General features: G+C 51.9%; 1 protein-coding gene across 3 annotated transcripts in view; it reads left to right on the forward strand.

The window, feature by feature from the left end:
• The window catches only part of PCDH19 (protocadherin 19), a 56,068-nt gene that overhangs the window by 18,341 nt on the left and 22,175 nt on the right, over positions 1–15,552 (forward strand). The window contains exons 3-4 of one of the 3 annotated variants that reach the window (XR_005629053.1): positions 3,651–3,956; positions 8,622–8,655. Coding sequence is in view for 2 of the 3 variants with exons in the window: in XM_039722610.1 (XP_039578544.1) it covers positions 8,622–8,680; positions 12,106–12,278 (232 nt within the window). In the remaining variant the exon portion in view is untranslated. Of the gene's footprint in view, positions 1–3,650; positions 3,957–8,621; positions 8,681–12,105; positions 12,279–15,552 lie in introns of those variants that run through there. The other 2 variants (XM_039722610.1, XM_039722611.1) reach the window with 2 other exon arrangements.

Here is a 15,552-nt window from a genome sequence, read left to right on the forward strand (position 1 = left end):
GCACAGGGTGCTGGTGTGTCCCAGGGGTGCTGGAGCTGGGGGCACCTTTGGGTGCTGAGCTGAGCAAAGCCAGGCTTCACATCCACTCCCCACACAGGGTGAGACTGATGGCAGTGGGAGGAAGGCCAGTCCTGCTCGGATTTGCTGCCAGTCTCATGGCTGCAGGGTGAATTTGTGGGCTGCAGAGCTGCATTTTCCTGCACAAGTCGGGAAGAAACATTAAAATAGGGGAAAACTGGTTTTGATAAAGAGTTTTGTTATGAGCGAAATCCCCTCGAGGCTTTGAGTGGGAGCTGCCTGAGGCTATCCTGATTGCAAACCTTCCCATGCAATTCCAGATAAACAGTGTGACTGATAGAACCATGAGCATGCAGGACGGTGTTTGTCTTGCTTTGATTGTCTGCCAGCGTGGGGGGATTTGAGCTGGAGCCAGGCAGAGCTGGTGCAGAGGTTCCCCTCCAGGGCAGGGTCTGGGTGCCCGTGTGCCAGGGCAAGCGTGGGACCAGCTCTGGCCTCTGGAAGATCACTGGGGTGTGCAGGCTGGGAAGCTCTGCCTGCTTGCCCAAAAATCAGGAGAAATGGGGTTTGCACTGGAAAATGGGGCAGGGCCAAGGTCCCTGTGGCCCCTGAGTGCCCCAGGGCTTGTGCATGCTCGGGGTGCAGCCTGGGCATCCCCTGCTCTGATGTGCCGAGCTGGCAGCAGCATCTCACGCCTTCCCTATTTTTAACTCAGCTGCAATGATTTTTTGGTTTCTGGTTTTTCTTTTTCTTTTTTTTCCCCTCCTTCTTTTTGCAGTGACAAATCTGTGATATCTCCTGTTCCCTACAAAATGCATTGGCCTGACCTGCCACTCCAGAAGGTGAATGACAGGGAGTTTTATTTAGCCCTAGAGATGGGAACATTTAAAAAAAGGTTCTTCTGTTATATTTGTTTTCATTCCTAATGGCAGGAGGCAGGGAAAGGACAGTTGTGAAAGGTTTATTTAACAAATCTCTAAGTCATGCCCCATCACCCTGGGCCTGCTGATTAGATCCAGATTGTTTCTCTCACTGCTTAGGGAGGGGTGTAGTCTGTGCTGGGAGCTGCGTGTGTGCATCCATTACCCATCTGAAAGTCCCAGGTGCAGGCAATGGGAAAACCCCCTTCTGTTAGGTTTTTTGGCTGCTGTATCCCTGCAGGGAGCTTTCCTTGGCACCCTGAGGCAGGAGCCTGTGCAGAAGGCTGTGCCCCAGGGGGCTGCAGGCTGAGCCCCTGCCCATCAGTGGCACAGGGGAGGGAGGCATTGCCCCTGCTGCCCCAAACCCCTCCTGCCCCAGCCAGGGGGGAAGCACTGGGGGGCTGTCAGAGCATCACCAGCCTCCATGCTGCTCTGGGCCCCATGAGAACGTGTCTGTGTCCTCCTATCTAGACAGCCTGCCCCACTTTTGGGTCAGTATTTGGCTTTTCAGGAGATTTTGAGGAGTGGTGCCAAGCAGGTATCTGCAGTGATGGTTCCAATGGAGGGCCCCTGTGCCATGCTGCCTCAAAAGCTTTGGGGTTATAGATACCATGTGAATGTAAGGCAGGTGTTTTAGGATTTTTGCTCTTCATAACCATACTGTAGACTTCTGATCTGCTGACAAACCCAACCGGGTGACACAGTTTGGCTTTGTGGGGTGTAATTTTGGCTTTGTTGTGTGTTGCTGCTCTTGGATTCAATCTGAGTTTTTAATCCTCTACCTCTTTTTCAAATCACATCTCAGCAGCAGCTTTTCTGTTGCCTCCCATCCATTTTCAAACAAAAAATGACAAAGCCAGTATTTATTTGGGGAGGGGACAGGAGTTCAGCGTGGATTAGTGGGATGCTTGCACTGTAATACAAGTCTGGCTTGATACTGCTGCTCAGTCTGATGAGAGGAGTGATGCTAAAGGATGAACTCTCCCAGTGATTTCTCTGCAGTGCTTTTTATTTCATCAAGAGAAAATGGAGGCTGGACTCAGTTCCTTCAGTGTTTAATAACGTCCATCATAACGGAATGCCCTTTATTTAAGCTGCAGTAGTAATTAGGGGCTTGGTGGTGTTAAGTAGCCATAGAGTCTGGCTCGGAGGAATGTTCATTGTACCTCATTAAATTTGGAATTACTACTTAAAAGGCCAGAAATAAATATTCTGTTTATATTTCGGGGATGGTGAATCTAAATGGATGCTGTGTTTGCACATCCTTGTCTCTGCTCGTTCCTGCTGAAGTGAGCGAGGCACTGCTCCAGCAGGCAGCAATCAGTCTGCAAAACAGCCTAACCCCAACCCCAGCCCTGCTTTCATTGATCAGCTGCAGGAAAATGATCTGCTGTATTACATCTAATTATAAAACATCAATATCAGATGCTAGATGCACTCACTTGTTCAGAGACACCACGTTGTAGTTCACAGTTGGCAGTCTCCTGCACGAGGAGCCCTGTCAGCGAGCTGGCTGTGGGGAGGGGGCTGCAGAGGGACCTGCCAGAGGTCAGGTCCTTCAGCTCTTCCAGGTGACTGGCTCCTAAATGCTCTTTAAGAGCTGAATTGCTTCATGTTTTCCTTCTGTCTTGCTGGGGCTGTTGGCAGTTAGAGGCTCCTCTGCCCCCTGCTCTGGCTCTGCTGCAGTGCCCATGGGGTGGCTGGAGCTGCTGATGGCACCAGTGCCAGATGTGCTATCCAGAGGTGCTGAGCCTGCAGGGGTCTCAGAGCAGAGCTGGAGCTGCTGATGGCACCAGTGGCCAGATGTGCTATCCAGAGGTGCTGAGCCTGCAGGGGTCTCAGAGCAGAGCACAGCTGGGCTGTCAGGGACAGGTGCTGGGCTCCTTGCTGTGACCTGGCCATTGCTGTGTGTCACTGTTTGCTGATTTTCCCCGTGCTGGAAGCCCCAGTAGCTGTTTGGTGGGGTTTGCACTGCTGTTTAACCCAAAGCCTCGGGCTGCTGCTGCTCTCCAGCCTCTGGCACCCACCATGCCAGGAGGTGCCCGTGAGGGAGGGTCAGGACCTGGCGAGCAGGGGTTTGGCTGTGGGTGCCACAGGAGCTGTCAGTGCCAGAGCAGAGCTGGTGGCCAGCAGGGAGAGCAGGAGCAGAGCTCCTCACGTGGGTCAGGCAGCACCTGGTCATGGTCCTGGCCCCCGACCCCGCTCTGGGGCAGAGGAGGGCTGGTAGCACAGGGTTAATTACTAATTATGTGCCATCACACACAGTGGGAAATCTCTCCTGACGTGCTTTGGGGTGTGCTCCCAGCCCGGAGCTGGGTCTGGTGAGTGCCTGCCATGAGTGCCCTGTGCAGAGGGAGCCCAGCCTGTCGCAGGGTGTGGGAGCATCAGCAGCAGCCTGGCTGCTCCTCTCGGGCCCTGGGGCTCTGTTCAGTGCTCCTGGGGCTTTGCCTCTGCGCCTGCTCCCGGTGGGAAGGAGTCTCAGACCTCTTCCTTATTTCCCATGGGTGAATAAGCAGCTTGCTAAATGATAATGACTTTCCCTCATTGCTGACGCATACTTCATCTGACCCGGTCCCTACTTTGAAATTTTCACTGTTTCCCAAGTGCAGCTGGAGCGTTCTTATTTAATTTGCATGAGTTCTGTATCACCCACAATATAATTCAAACCACGAGAATGAAATGCTGGTGAGATCTCCTAACAGGCAGCATCAGTTCTGTTGCAGATGCTGGAGCCTGAGATTGAGTGGCCCATGGAGAACAGGACTGAGGACACAGAAGGACCAGGAGAAGCGGTCTGACAAGCCCTACCCTTCCCACCAGGGAGGCCCAGTGGACTTTTGGGAGCAATTTTCCATTTGTGTGGTCCCCAGTGATGCCTGCAGCACAGAGGGAAGGTCAGGAGGCTGGTGCTCCGGGTGGAGATGTGCAGCTTGCTGCAGAGGATGAGGAGCCGTCGCGTGATTCTGGAGGATTCTGTGAAACCAAAAGGAGAGATGCACATTGCAGCCTTGGAGAAAGGTCCGCTTTGTTTTTTAATAATAAAGGGTGACATGCAAGCTTTATTAACAAGGCACACAGGGGAAAAAAGGCTCAAGGGATAACCCTGAAAAAGTGGTGCTAAATGTGTCATTTTTATGAAGCTGATTTTGTGAAGAGTGCCTACATGCTTTGGCAGGAGGTTGCAGCAGGTTTACAATAATTTGTGGAAAGATAGAAATGTTTTCACCCTGAAGTGAGAAGAAGGGCAAGAAAGCCCTGTGTTGAGATGCTTCAGAGCCATCTTCAGAGGCAGAGGCTGGCAGATGGATGGATACCTGTCACTTCGGGTCGGGAGAGATGGGTGCAGCTCCAACAACCATGGACTGTGCTGGGGGCTGACGTGTGGACTGAGGAACCAAACCCTTTATGGAGAGCCTGCATCCACACGCCGTGGACAAAGCTGGATTTTCACCTCTGTGGAGCTTGGCTTGAAAAATATCCCCCGTCTGAAATGGCTGAAAAGAGGAAGAGTGATAAGGAACCAGATGGCAGGCACGTGCCCTGAGGCTGCAGGGACAGGGCTGTGCTGCTCCCAGCCTGCTGGCATGGCCCAGGACACCCCTGCTGCCCTGGGGACTGACCCACCAGCAGCCTCTGTTTCTCCAGCCCTGCCCAGAGCTGCTGCAGCCCGCTGACCTTTCTGCTGGCCCTTGCATTAGCTCCTCTTAAACCGCCTTTGGATGCGCCAGGGTTTGTTTCTGTTTCTAAGGCAGGGAGTGAGCAGTCCTTAGAGCAGGGCCCTGTTGCTAACAGACCCTTTGCTCTCGGGGAAGTCACCCCATCAATATCCAGGTCAAGAAGAGTTATACTGACGTTTGTACAGCTTTTTTTTTTTTTTAATTTAATGGAATTGGCAGTCCACAACCAAAAGCAACTGCCAGGGGGAAAAAAAAAGTTTAATATTCCCCTCCTGATTGCTCGGATTGCTCGATTCGGAGTGTGCCTGTTGTTATATTTATATTTGTGTTGCTAAGGCAGCGGTTAAAAGCGTTTTTCAAATTAGGCACTGGTAAGCTGTATGGCAAGCAGGGCTCCCTTTGATGGCACTGCCACCAACACGTCTGCATCTGGAAAGCAAGGACAGACCTGTCCCTGGAGGACAGCAGGGTTTCTCCTCCAAGAGAAATGCAGGCCACAGACTTCATGCAAGGTGTTCTTCAGCTTTCCCAGTGTCTGGAATGTATTGTTTATTGATGGCACCCAGCGTTGTTTATTCTTGGCACGGAGGCTGTGGGGCTGATCATCCTTTCTGCAGTTCCAAGGAGCAGGAGATAAGAGTTGGCAGCATGTTTGGGAGGTCCTCGCTGTGCCTGGCTCTGAACATGGAAAAGAGAGGCTGGACCTGGGGCTGGGCTCCCCTTTGATTTCTGCAGGAGTGCTGCTGATTAGTGAGAAAGTGACAGTTCATTTGCTTTTGCCAAAATAATGAAGAAGATGAGGGCCAGCCTCTCAGTGATGCACTTGATGAAGAGCACGCTTTCATCGGTGCCAGCCAGCCTTACCTTTCCCTCTTTTTTGTGCTTTGACTTTGTTCTTTGGGTCTCATTAAGAGAGGGAGTGGATCCTTTCCCAATTAGAATGTTGACATGTCGAAGACGCTCTCCTTTCCCATCATTTTGCCTCTGTTTGTAAGTGGTTGCACCTTGCAGGATGAACTAGAATTAAATCAAGTGAACTTTGATTGAATAATGCAAGCTGTAAAGCAACCCTTCTCCATGAAAAATCTCATTTCTTTTTTATTTTTCTGTTTTGATCCCCTAGCCTGCATGGAGATAACCTTGACAGATAATCCCATGGCTAACTAAAGAAACTGGGCTGGAGGGAACGTGCTGGTGTGGGAAGGATGAGCAGCCCACTTTGTGCCAGCGTGGGCAGCACAGGCAGCTCTCACCTCTGAGGGTGCAGACCCGGGGAGGAGGATTTCCCATCCTTGTGGCTGTGTCACTCCTTGGTTTGCCTGAAATCTGGAAGTAATTATCATTACTTGTGCTGTGTCCCGGGGTGGGGGAGTTCCAGTTCCAAGCCTGGGAACGGATGCTGTGTGCAGCCCCTCAGGAGCCTCCTGCTCCGTGTGGATGTGGGGCTTTCAGCAGGGGTGCAGAGCAGACTGAGGAGGGGACACGTGAGACACACAGGAGTACAGAAACACCAGGAAATGCAGCAGGGAGTGCACAGGAAGGACATCAGTCCAGTGAACATCAATCATGGGGAATTTGCTCGTCAGTGAATGGGTTGAGCCAGGATATGGTCTTTGTTTTTGGTTTGAAATCAATAGCAAAGCTCCCAGGGATGTTGTTCCGAGGGGGATTTAGTGCCAGGTCTGTGTCTGGGCTGTGGCATTTGATGGCAGCACGTGTGGTGTCTCCTCAGCCTGTGGGGTTTGGGTGGCAGTGGTCAGTGTTTCCCTGTGGATGACCTTGGGTATTCCTTGGCCCTGAAGCCTTGGCAATGCAGTGTCCGTGCTCTGAGTGTTCTGAAGCTCTTCAGTGTACCTGTGCATATTGAAATTTGCTGTCTCACCCAGCTGTTCCTCTCCTGGCTTTCCCAGGGCTGTGCACACACAGGGAGGGAGGTGATGGAGGCAGTGGAGGGTGCAGGGGGTCTCCCTGCTGCTGGGCACAGTGGGGCTGGGGATGCAGGGATGGAGCCAGCTGAGGCTCTGGGCTCGTGGGGGCTGATCCCACATCTGCCAGTGCTGGGTGATGGGGGTCTCCCCTCTCTGGGAGGATTGTGCCAAAACTGGCCCCCATCCCTTCTCCCTCCATTGCTCGGCTGCTCTCAGCCCTTTGCAGGGCTGGGGGCTGCTGTGGGGTGGCATCCCCCCTTGGCATGGCAGCCCTGGGGCTGATGGACAAACACAGGGTCAGCTGATTTCCGTGGTGTTTGGGTTCCTGGGCATCACATGCTTTGAAAATAATGTATCTTTGCTCCTGAGCTCTTAGCACCAAAGTCATCCGGCAGGACCAGGGATGCAGGAACTGCAGGGACCAGTAGTTTGTGCAGTAAATCTCCAGCGTGGCTCTCCAGCAGTAATTACTGTGTGCAAGTAATAACCGAGCTGTGCTGAGCGCTGGGCCAACTCCCCCGGCTCGCTGCTCCTCGCCTGTTCTCTCTGGGAGGTTCCTGTTTGGTAAATTAGATATTGTGCTGTATTTCAGAAAAGGTTACACTTAACCAAGGCTGCCTCTGCTTTATTGCCTTGGCAGAGCCCTGTAACCTCTGCTGGGGTACGACTGGATTGCACGTTGGGCTCTGCTGCAGTGCCCCTCTCCCTGCATCCTGCCATTGTGATTACGTTAGCAGCAGACTCTGCTTTCCTTTATTTATTGAGACATTAAAGATGCATGCATTTATTTTTACCGTGTTCATAATTGCCATAAAAACAGGCCATAGTATCCCAGGGTGGCTGTGGGAAGGAGAGCAGCCACGGGGCTGGGGCGAGGAGCAGCGAGGCAGAGCGAAGGCAGGACAGGGCTGGGGGCAGCTGGCTGTTCCCTTTTCTGTCCTGGGAGGATGCTGCTGCTGTCCTTGAGGAAGGGGAGCCGAGCAAAGCCTGCTCCTTCTGCTGCTCAGGGGCAGGGAGCAGCCCAGGGCCAGGGCTGGTGCTGGTGGGAGCCCAGGTGGGAGCCCTGGGTGGACAGGTGGGTGGAGTGCCTGACTTGTGCAAGGTCTGCATCCTCTGGGGTCCCTGAAGTGCAGGAAGGATCCTGGCCAGGCTGTGCAGATCCCACTATGTCCCACCACTGGAACCATGCAGAGTCACTGAGCATCTCCCATCACATCCTGCCATGCACCTGCACAGCTCCCCCTGCACAGCTCCCCTGCACAGCTCCCCTGCACAGCTCCCCTGCACAGCTCCCCTGCACAGCTCCCATGCACAGCTCCCCCTGCACAGCTCCCACCCCGTGCCCCCTGATGGCTCCCACCATGGCCTTGTGGCTTTCCCCCACTCTCTCCCCTCCCTTTTGCCTTTTTTTGGTTCCTTACCTGCTGCCAGCACCAGAGCCCCGGGGCTGTGTAATCTGAGGTTAAAAGATGCGTTTCAAGTGCACAGTTAGTGGGTTTTGCTTGCAAGTAACAACTCCTTTGACTTTTCTCCCCTTCTTTCACTCCCCTCGAACTTTTAAGCGTGTCACCCATTGTTTGCTTTTTTATTAATAACAGAGCCCACTGTCTCTGCAAATGAAATGATGTGAAACAAAGAAAAGTGCCCGCATTAAATTCTCTGGCAGGGGATTACCTTGCTGGCATTTACATATCTATGCAATAAATATTTTAACATGTTAATTATACACTAATAAGAAAAATACCTTTTGAACTTTCAGTCAAATTGACACACACAGAACTGAGTCCATCAGGGAATTAAAAGCAATTAGTTTTGTAACAGAGCATAGTCACATTGTTTCTTCTGTGCAAATTGTTCTGTGGTCACCAGACAGGCTTTTCTTTGGTGGAAGTTGGTGGAAAGCCTGACAGGTGCTGGAGTTTTCCATGCCTGCCTCTGCCCTGCTCTCAGGGGCCTGTGCCATCATGGGATGCTCCTTCCCTCTCAAAAGGTTTCATCCTGGCCCTGCAAACCTGGCTCTTCCCAGCCACGGAGAAATCAGACTTGTAACCATCTCCCTTTTCTTTTCCTCCTTCCAGACTGAAAACTACTCCTTTGATTCCAACTACGTGAACAGCAGAGCTCATTTAATAAAAAGGTACGTAGGCTTGCTTTGCCCAGCCACATCCCAAGGGTTTCATGTTCTTTCATACTGCCTTATGTACTACCTGCTTGTTTTAATATGCAAAACTTTTTAAGAGTAATGATTTGATTTTAAAACGGTACTTATTTACCATTAAGTCTCGTTGCTCATGGTTTGCAGTAAAGGAAATATTTTTTTCCCTTCTCTTTGGCTTTTTCATGCTGGGAAGGTGCAGTAAGTGAGGTAGAGTGCTGTTACCCTGACAACTTTCAAATTCTGAGAGTTTATTCCATTTGAATGCGCAGGAATAAAAGGATAGATTTGGGTGGTGAGATCTCTCTGCCACATGAGGCGGGGAAAATTAAAAAAAAAAACCAAGTTGTTTGGGGCAGGTAATTGGGCTGGATGCAGCTCATGGTTCTAGCTCACTGTTTCAGTTTGAACACCAAGGCAAACTGCACTTGGCTAGGCTGATTTTTTTCCATGTGTAAAAGGAAACAATCACAACCTGCAACCTGGCAGTTACCCTTGGGGAAGCAGAGCCCTTTGGGTGAAATACTGCTGTCCCCAGAGCCTGGTGGTGGTGAGGGGATGTCTCTGGGGGTTCAGCAGCTGAGCCCTGCTGGGCTGTGTTAACCCAGAGGTGAGCATCACCCCAGGGGTGAGGCTGGGCTTGTGCTGCCTCCTGGCAAGGGCACTGCACTGACCCAGCGTGGGCAGCACTCCTCAGCAGGGCTGCAGGGCCAGCTCCCTGCACAGCAGCAGGGTGCAGGATAGGCCAGCAGCTCCTTGGCCACCTCCTCCTGTCCCCAGGGCCTGGCCAAGGTGGGGAGCACCATGCCCATGGCCATGCCCATGCCCGTGCCCAGCACAGCTGTGCTCCGTGACTCTGCAGAAGCCATCCCTGAACCACGGCTTTTACAGAGAGCAGAAGCCAGCCCTGAACTGTTGAGGTCTGATCTGAGCAGTAAAAATACCCAATTATCTGCCTGGCTGCGATCCCATTTGTTTACATGCTGGGAGCCCGAGCAGTGAGGGAGCCGCGGGTTCAGCTGCCAGGGCAGGTGTATTTGCCTGCCTGGCTCCTGTGTTTAACCATGCTAATGTGACACTGGGAGCTGGCTGGCCTGTGCCACGCTGCTCCTCGCCAGAGAGTCTTCAGGCAGGCTGAAAAAACCCCAAATCTATTAATCTTTCCTCGTTCACACCTAAGATAGAGGCACGGCGCTCCCGCCTGCCGCAGCGGGGCTGGCTCCGGGGCTGCAGTGTTTGGGAAATGCATTCCCCCAGACCTGCCCATCCTTTACAGAAGTGTCAGCCGTGCAGGCACGCCGTGTGCCTGCTGCATTCCGGTCTGGCTCTCTGCAGGGAAGATAAATGCCTTGTAACACGGGTTGCCTGCACGTTGTGAGCAGCAGCTCCGTGTAGGACAGCGTTCCCCTTGCTTTCTACCTTTGTCTTGTATCTCAAGTACTACGGGTGCCAGGAATGCTGTGCAGACATCTGAGAACAAAAAATATTTTCTGTAACATACTGTGGCATCATTTTCATCCTTTGCCTTTATGAAGATGTTGTAGCTCTGCTATCTTTGGTGAGTGAATCTTCTCAAATCCAGCACTTAATTAATCTATTTGTACTTTTCCTGTGTTGTCTGCCTGCCTCTCTTGCTCATCTACACTCACACAAATGAATTGTAGATTTGTAGTGCTTTCTTAACTTAAAAATCTTTGATGTCACCTGGAATCAAAGTCAGCGGCTTCAATAGGGACATCTTTATTTAAAAGGTAATGTTTGAAGGTTTACCAATTTATATGTATTTCAGAGCTCCCCCCCCGTGTGCTTTTGCAGAGCATTAGATGGTAGGTGGTCTGCTTGGTTTCCGTGGAGACACAAAAGGGCTTTTCAAAGTAATGAAAATCTCCAGCTCTTTGGGGCTTTGAAGCCCAGGCCGTGTCTTTGGCTGACGTTTCACTCCAGATCAGCCGGCGAGGAAGTTCAGGGTGGGTGCAGCTGGATCCTCCCAGCGAGTGCAGCTCTCCCGTGCCACGGCTGGCCGTGGAAGGAGCACAGGGTGGGTGTCCCCAGGCTGTGCCACCTGGGACAGGTGTGTCCCGAGGTGTCCCTGCTGCTCACAGCACCCCCGGGTCCTGGGCACGGCCCCTCTCAGGGTGTGGGGGTCCCAAGTGCAGCCAGAGATGCAGTTCTTCATAGAATCACACAATGGTGGGGTTGGACGGGACCTTAAAGATCACCCAGTGCCACCCCTGCCATGGCAGGGACACCTCCCACTGTCCCAGGTGCTCCAAGCCCTGTCCAGCCTGGCCTTGGGCACTGCCAGGGATCCAGGGGCAGCCACAGCTGCTCTGGGCACCCTGTGCCAGGGCCTGCCCACCCTCACAGGGAAGAATTCTTTCTAATATCTAAATACCATCTCTCTTCTTCCAGTTTAAAACCATTCCTCCTTGTCCTATCTGCCTATCTGCACTATCTGCCTGTGTAAAAAGTCACTCTCCCTCTTTTTTGTGTGTCCTATCAGTATTTGCCCATGTCAAAAGTTACTCCTTTTCATAAGTCCCCTCGAGGAGCTGGAAGGGGCTGTAAGCTCTTCCCAGAACATTGTCCAGCATGAGCAATCCCAGCTCTCAGCTGTCCTCACAGGAGCTGCCCTTCTCCATCCCTCTGGCCAGGGGCTGCATTCCGTGGGGTGTTGGGGCTGCTCAGCCCCTGGGGGACATCTGGGAGCAGCTCAGTCCTTGCTCCTTCCAGCAGTGCCTGTGCTTGCAGAGCCTATCAAGGATGTTGGACTGTGGATCACATTTCCTTAAAGCTGCATGAACTTGGACCCAGAATCACTGGTTTATTTTTAAAAATAAGAGTACATCATCGTGATTAAGAAGACATTCCTGTTTCCAGGAAGACTTTTGTTTTTAAGCTTGAAGTGATTAGGATTTGGCTTATAACCTAAAAAAATGGGGTTTAGATCTTGTGTAACTTCAGTATGAGGTAGTGCAACTTGGGAGAGCCAAGTTGTAGAAACAGCTCATTTAATGTATGCTTTTAAAATTATTATTTCAAACCCTGCTTCACTCTGAGGCTCTGTAAGACACAGGGCAGCCTGAGGGTGCACCACAGGGCTGCCACACCAGAGGCAGGAGCAGCCTGTGGGGTAGTACAGGCTGGACGCTGTGTTTTGGAGTGCCAGTCAGGGAGTGTCCCCCCAGTCCCTGCCCCAGCTCTGTGTGCCTGGCAGTGTCACTGGGTACCCCAGCTCTGTGTGCCTGGCAGTGTCACTGGGTGCTGGGGACAGGGACCTGCCCAGCTCTCCATGCCTGGCAGTGTCACTGGGTGCTGGGGGACAGGGCCCTCCTGTCCCCTGCAGTGCCACAAGGTGTCGGGGGCCACCGTGTCCCACCCAGTAAGTGACAGCTGTGTTTCCCCAGCAGCTCCACGTTCAAGGACTTGGAGGGGAACAGTCTGAAGGACAGTGGCCATGAGGAGAGTGACCAGACGGACAGCGAGCACGACGTGCAGCGCGGCCTCTACTGCGACACGGCCGTCAACGACGTGCTGAACACCAGCGTGCCCTCCATGGGCTCCCAGGGCCCCGAGCCAGGTGAGCCACTGCTGCACCCTGCGGGGTGCCCCTGCCCCCCACTGCCCCCTCAGGTGCCCCTGGGCTGCCCAGTGCAGTGAGGATGCTTAGAGCTTGCTGGGGATAACGCCGTACATCGTCACAGTGCTGGGTGGATGTAAATTAATCTTCACGCCATGCCTGTCAGGTAAGCGAGCAGTTGGGATTATCCTCTGCTCACAGACAGAAAACCCAAGGCCCTGAGCATGTGCCTGGCAGTGAGGGAGTGCTGGAGTTGGGATTAGGGCAGGAATTAGAGGCTCTATGCCCAGAGCTCGTCCCTGCCTGCCTCTCCTCTGGAGCACTGATGGTGTGTGCCCTTCCCAGCTCCAGAGCTCGTGCAGCAGCTCTCCCAAAGGTCAGCAGAGCATGTGGGCAATTAGTCAGGCATCCCACGAGGGATTAGCTCAGGCCAGTGGGTGAGGGTTTGCATCTTTTCACCTGCATAGGTGGCAGCTTTCAGCTCTTCTCGTCCCCAGTGCAGGGATGAAGTCCTGCTCTGAAATCAGACTGGTATTAGCTGGAGGAAGGAAGTCAGAGGAGTTCATCTGAGCCCAAGTGTCGTTTGTACTTGGGCATGAATGTCGCTTTTAATGTCTGAGGGATGCAAACATCCAATGCAAACATCCTGTCTTTTTCAATTAAGAAGGCTGAGTGCGGTTTGGTGCTCCGGCGCGGGGGAGCCTCGGGGCACTTGGCTATATCTTGAGATAAGCTGTAGCTGAGGCTCAACTGGAAGCCCCACTGCTAAAAGACTTAAGGATATGAAAACAAAATGCTGTGATTATGAACTGGTCTTCAGCTGTTTAATTCAATTCATGGTAAACATCATTAAAAGCCTTTGTTTTGCTGTCATAAAAGAGTCAAACGGGGGAGAGAGAGTTCTTGCCATCTGCGCCACCGAGTGTGGGCTTTTTCTGGGGAGAATCTGATCGCTGTATTAATTCTCGATAGAGTCTGTTAAATGGCCACAGTTAACCCTGTAAGACTGCACGAGGAGGGGAACACAGAGGTCACCTACACATTGCACGCTGCCAGCCGCACTAATTGGAGAGGGATGGCATCCGCAGCGATAATGTATTTCCAGACAACCCTACTGTGGCCAAAGATGAAAAAAATTAAACATTTATATAACTGTACAGTGGCAGTTTAATTCTCTGCGGACCAGCACCGTGTCAGAGAATGCAGGCTGATAGCTATCATTTATTATTCTTCTATTACAAAGAAATGCTTTTTCATTTCGATCAGGAGAGGGTTTCCTAAGATGCATTTGTAGTAAGGGATGACTGTAGGAGCAAAAATGTTCATAATTGATTCCCATCCTGGTGAATGGTCTGAGCAACATCTGTTAATTTTTTGTCACATTTCTTCAGCAAAAAACCCAATCTCAGTGGACTGCAGATAGGGTTTTACAGGGATTACATTTCTGATAAGTCTGCGTGCTGGCTCTGATAACAATGCAAATAAGTTAAAGAGGCTGAGTTGGAGGCAGAGCTCATCATAGGAATCAGATGGAAGTAAATAGGGTTCAGTCCATCGCAGCATGGACGCCTCACTGCATGTAAAATACACCCCAAAAATCAGGTGTATTTCCAGAAGATGACTTCTGAAGGCAACCTGTCTGTGTCCCGGTCCTGCAGTGGCCCAGGGGGTTGGTGCTCCTGAGTATGGTTTATTTTTGGGAGGAAAGCAGCATGGTAGTGCTGCACTGACGTCCAGCTGCACCTGCAGGCAGGACAGCCACAATCTGCTCTCTTGTCCTGCAGGACCCCCTGTCTGGTGTGGAAGAGTTTGGGGTAACCCTGTGAGGTTATCAGGGTGCTGGTGGAGCAGTGAGAGGAGCAGCACAGGGGGGAAGTGGTTACTGTCGCAGAAGCTGAAAAAAAGTTAAAGAGAGTGTTGCCTGAGCTGATTTGTCAAACAGGAACGGCAGAAAATAATCAGGAAAATCAAGATGCTGAGATGATGGTGATAACAGCAGTTCCCACATGATTAAAGTGATGGCTTTCACTTGGTAATTTTTACCTGATTTTGGGGCAGAGTGGCAGGGTGGAGAGAAAACACCAGAAATTCATTGACAAGGATGTGCAGGGCTAGTTCATTGGCAAGGATGTGTTGGCTGACACTGCTCCAAACACACAGTCCTTGTCTGGAGAGCAGCCTGGCAGCTCATGTACCCATGCTTTGCTTTTGTTTGTTGTCCCTGCCCAAACTGCACCTCGTGTAATCCCAGAGAAATGGGGTGGGGGAGTTGTTGTTGGAGTTTGCTCCTTGATGGTGATGATCTCCTGGCTGGCAGCCTGGCGTGGTCCCCCCATGGCCAGTCTCTGCTGGGCTTGGATCTCAGCTTGAGGCACAAGTCCTTCATGGGTGGCCAGCTCTCAGACTGTGTCCCAATAAATTGTGAGTCTCTATCTGCTTGGTGGGTAACCCTGGATCTGCCAGGGCAGACTCTGGTTGGCAGAAATCCTTGTAGCTGATAGAGGATGATCCCTGTGTGGTCGCTCAGGGTGGCCAGGGTGGACCTCTCTGGCCAGCCTTTGCCTACTGAGATGCTGCATTTCCTGCAGAGGGAGGTAGGCTTGGGTGGATCCAACCTCCTTTGTCTTCTTAAACCAGTGATGAATACTTAGGCACGGGAGCCCCGGGAGCTGCTGGTGTTTCACTTTCCTGGTGCCACTCTTGGGTGGGAGTGACACCAGCTGCCAGTCCTGCTGGCAGGAGCCCTTTCTCCTCCTTTGGAAATGACCTAGATTTCCAGAAAAATGGCAAACCATAGCATGGAGAGTGCTGAGCTCTAGTGGGTAGCAGCAGGTCATCAGAAATACTGCCTGGAGCTCAGCCACATCGCGTATTTTGGGAGCAGGACTTCTGCCCAGTCCCTCTTTACCTCAGGATCTTAATTATTGATTATAAATTCATCTGATGAAAAGATGGCTTTAATTGCTCTAATATGTACCCAATTTGGAGTTCATTATAGCCCAGGATTGTTTTCCTTCCCTTGCTAATTGGCACCAAATGGGATGCAGAGGAAGGCGGGCGCTGGTGCCGTTCCACCTCCAGCGATTGCCTGGCTGCCTGTGATTGTTTGTTTATTTGTGGAGGTGCTAAGTGCTGCTGGAAGTTTGTATGTACTCCGTTCCTAACGAGTCCTCAGCTGAACCTCCAGACGGATTTCTCTGAGAGAGGGGTGTTTTCAAGCAGCTGGATCTCAGCGATGTTTTGGGATGGCTGGAGAAGTCTGCTGGAGATGGGA

Source organism: Passer montanus, unplaced genomic scaffold (genome assembly GCF_014805655.1).
Source record: "Passer montanus isolate IOZ18808 unplaced genomic scaffold, ASM1480565v1 scaffold49, whole genome shotgun sequence".
Taxonomy (NCBI): domain Eukaryota; kingdom Metazoa; phylum Chordata; class Aves; order Passeriformes; family Passeridae; genus Passer; species Passer montanus.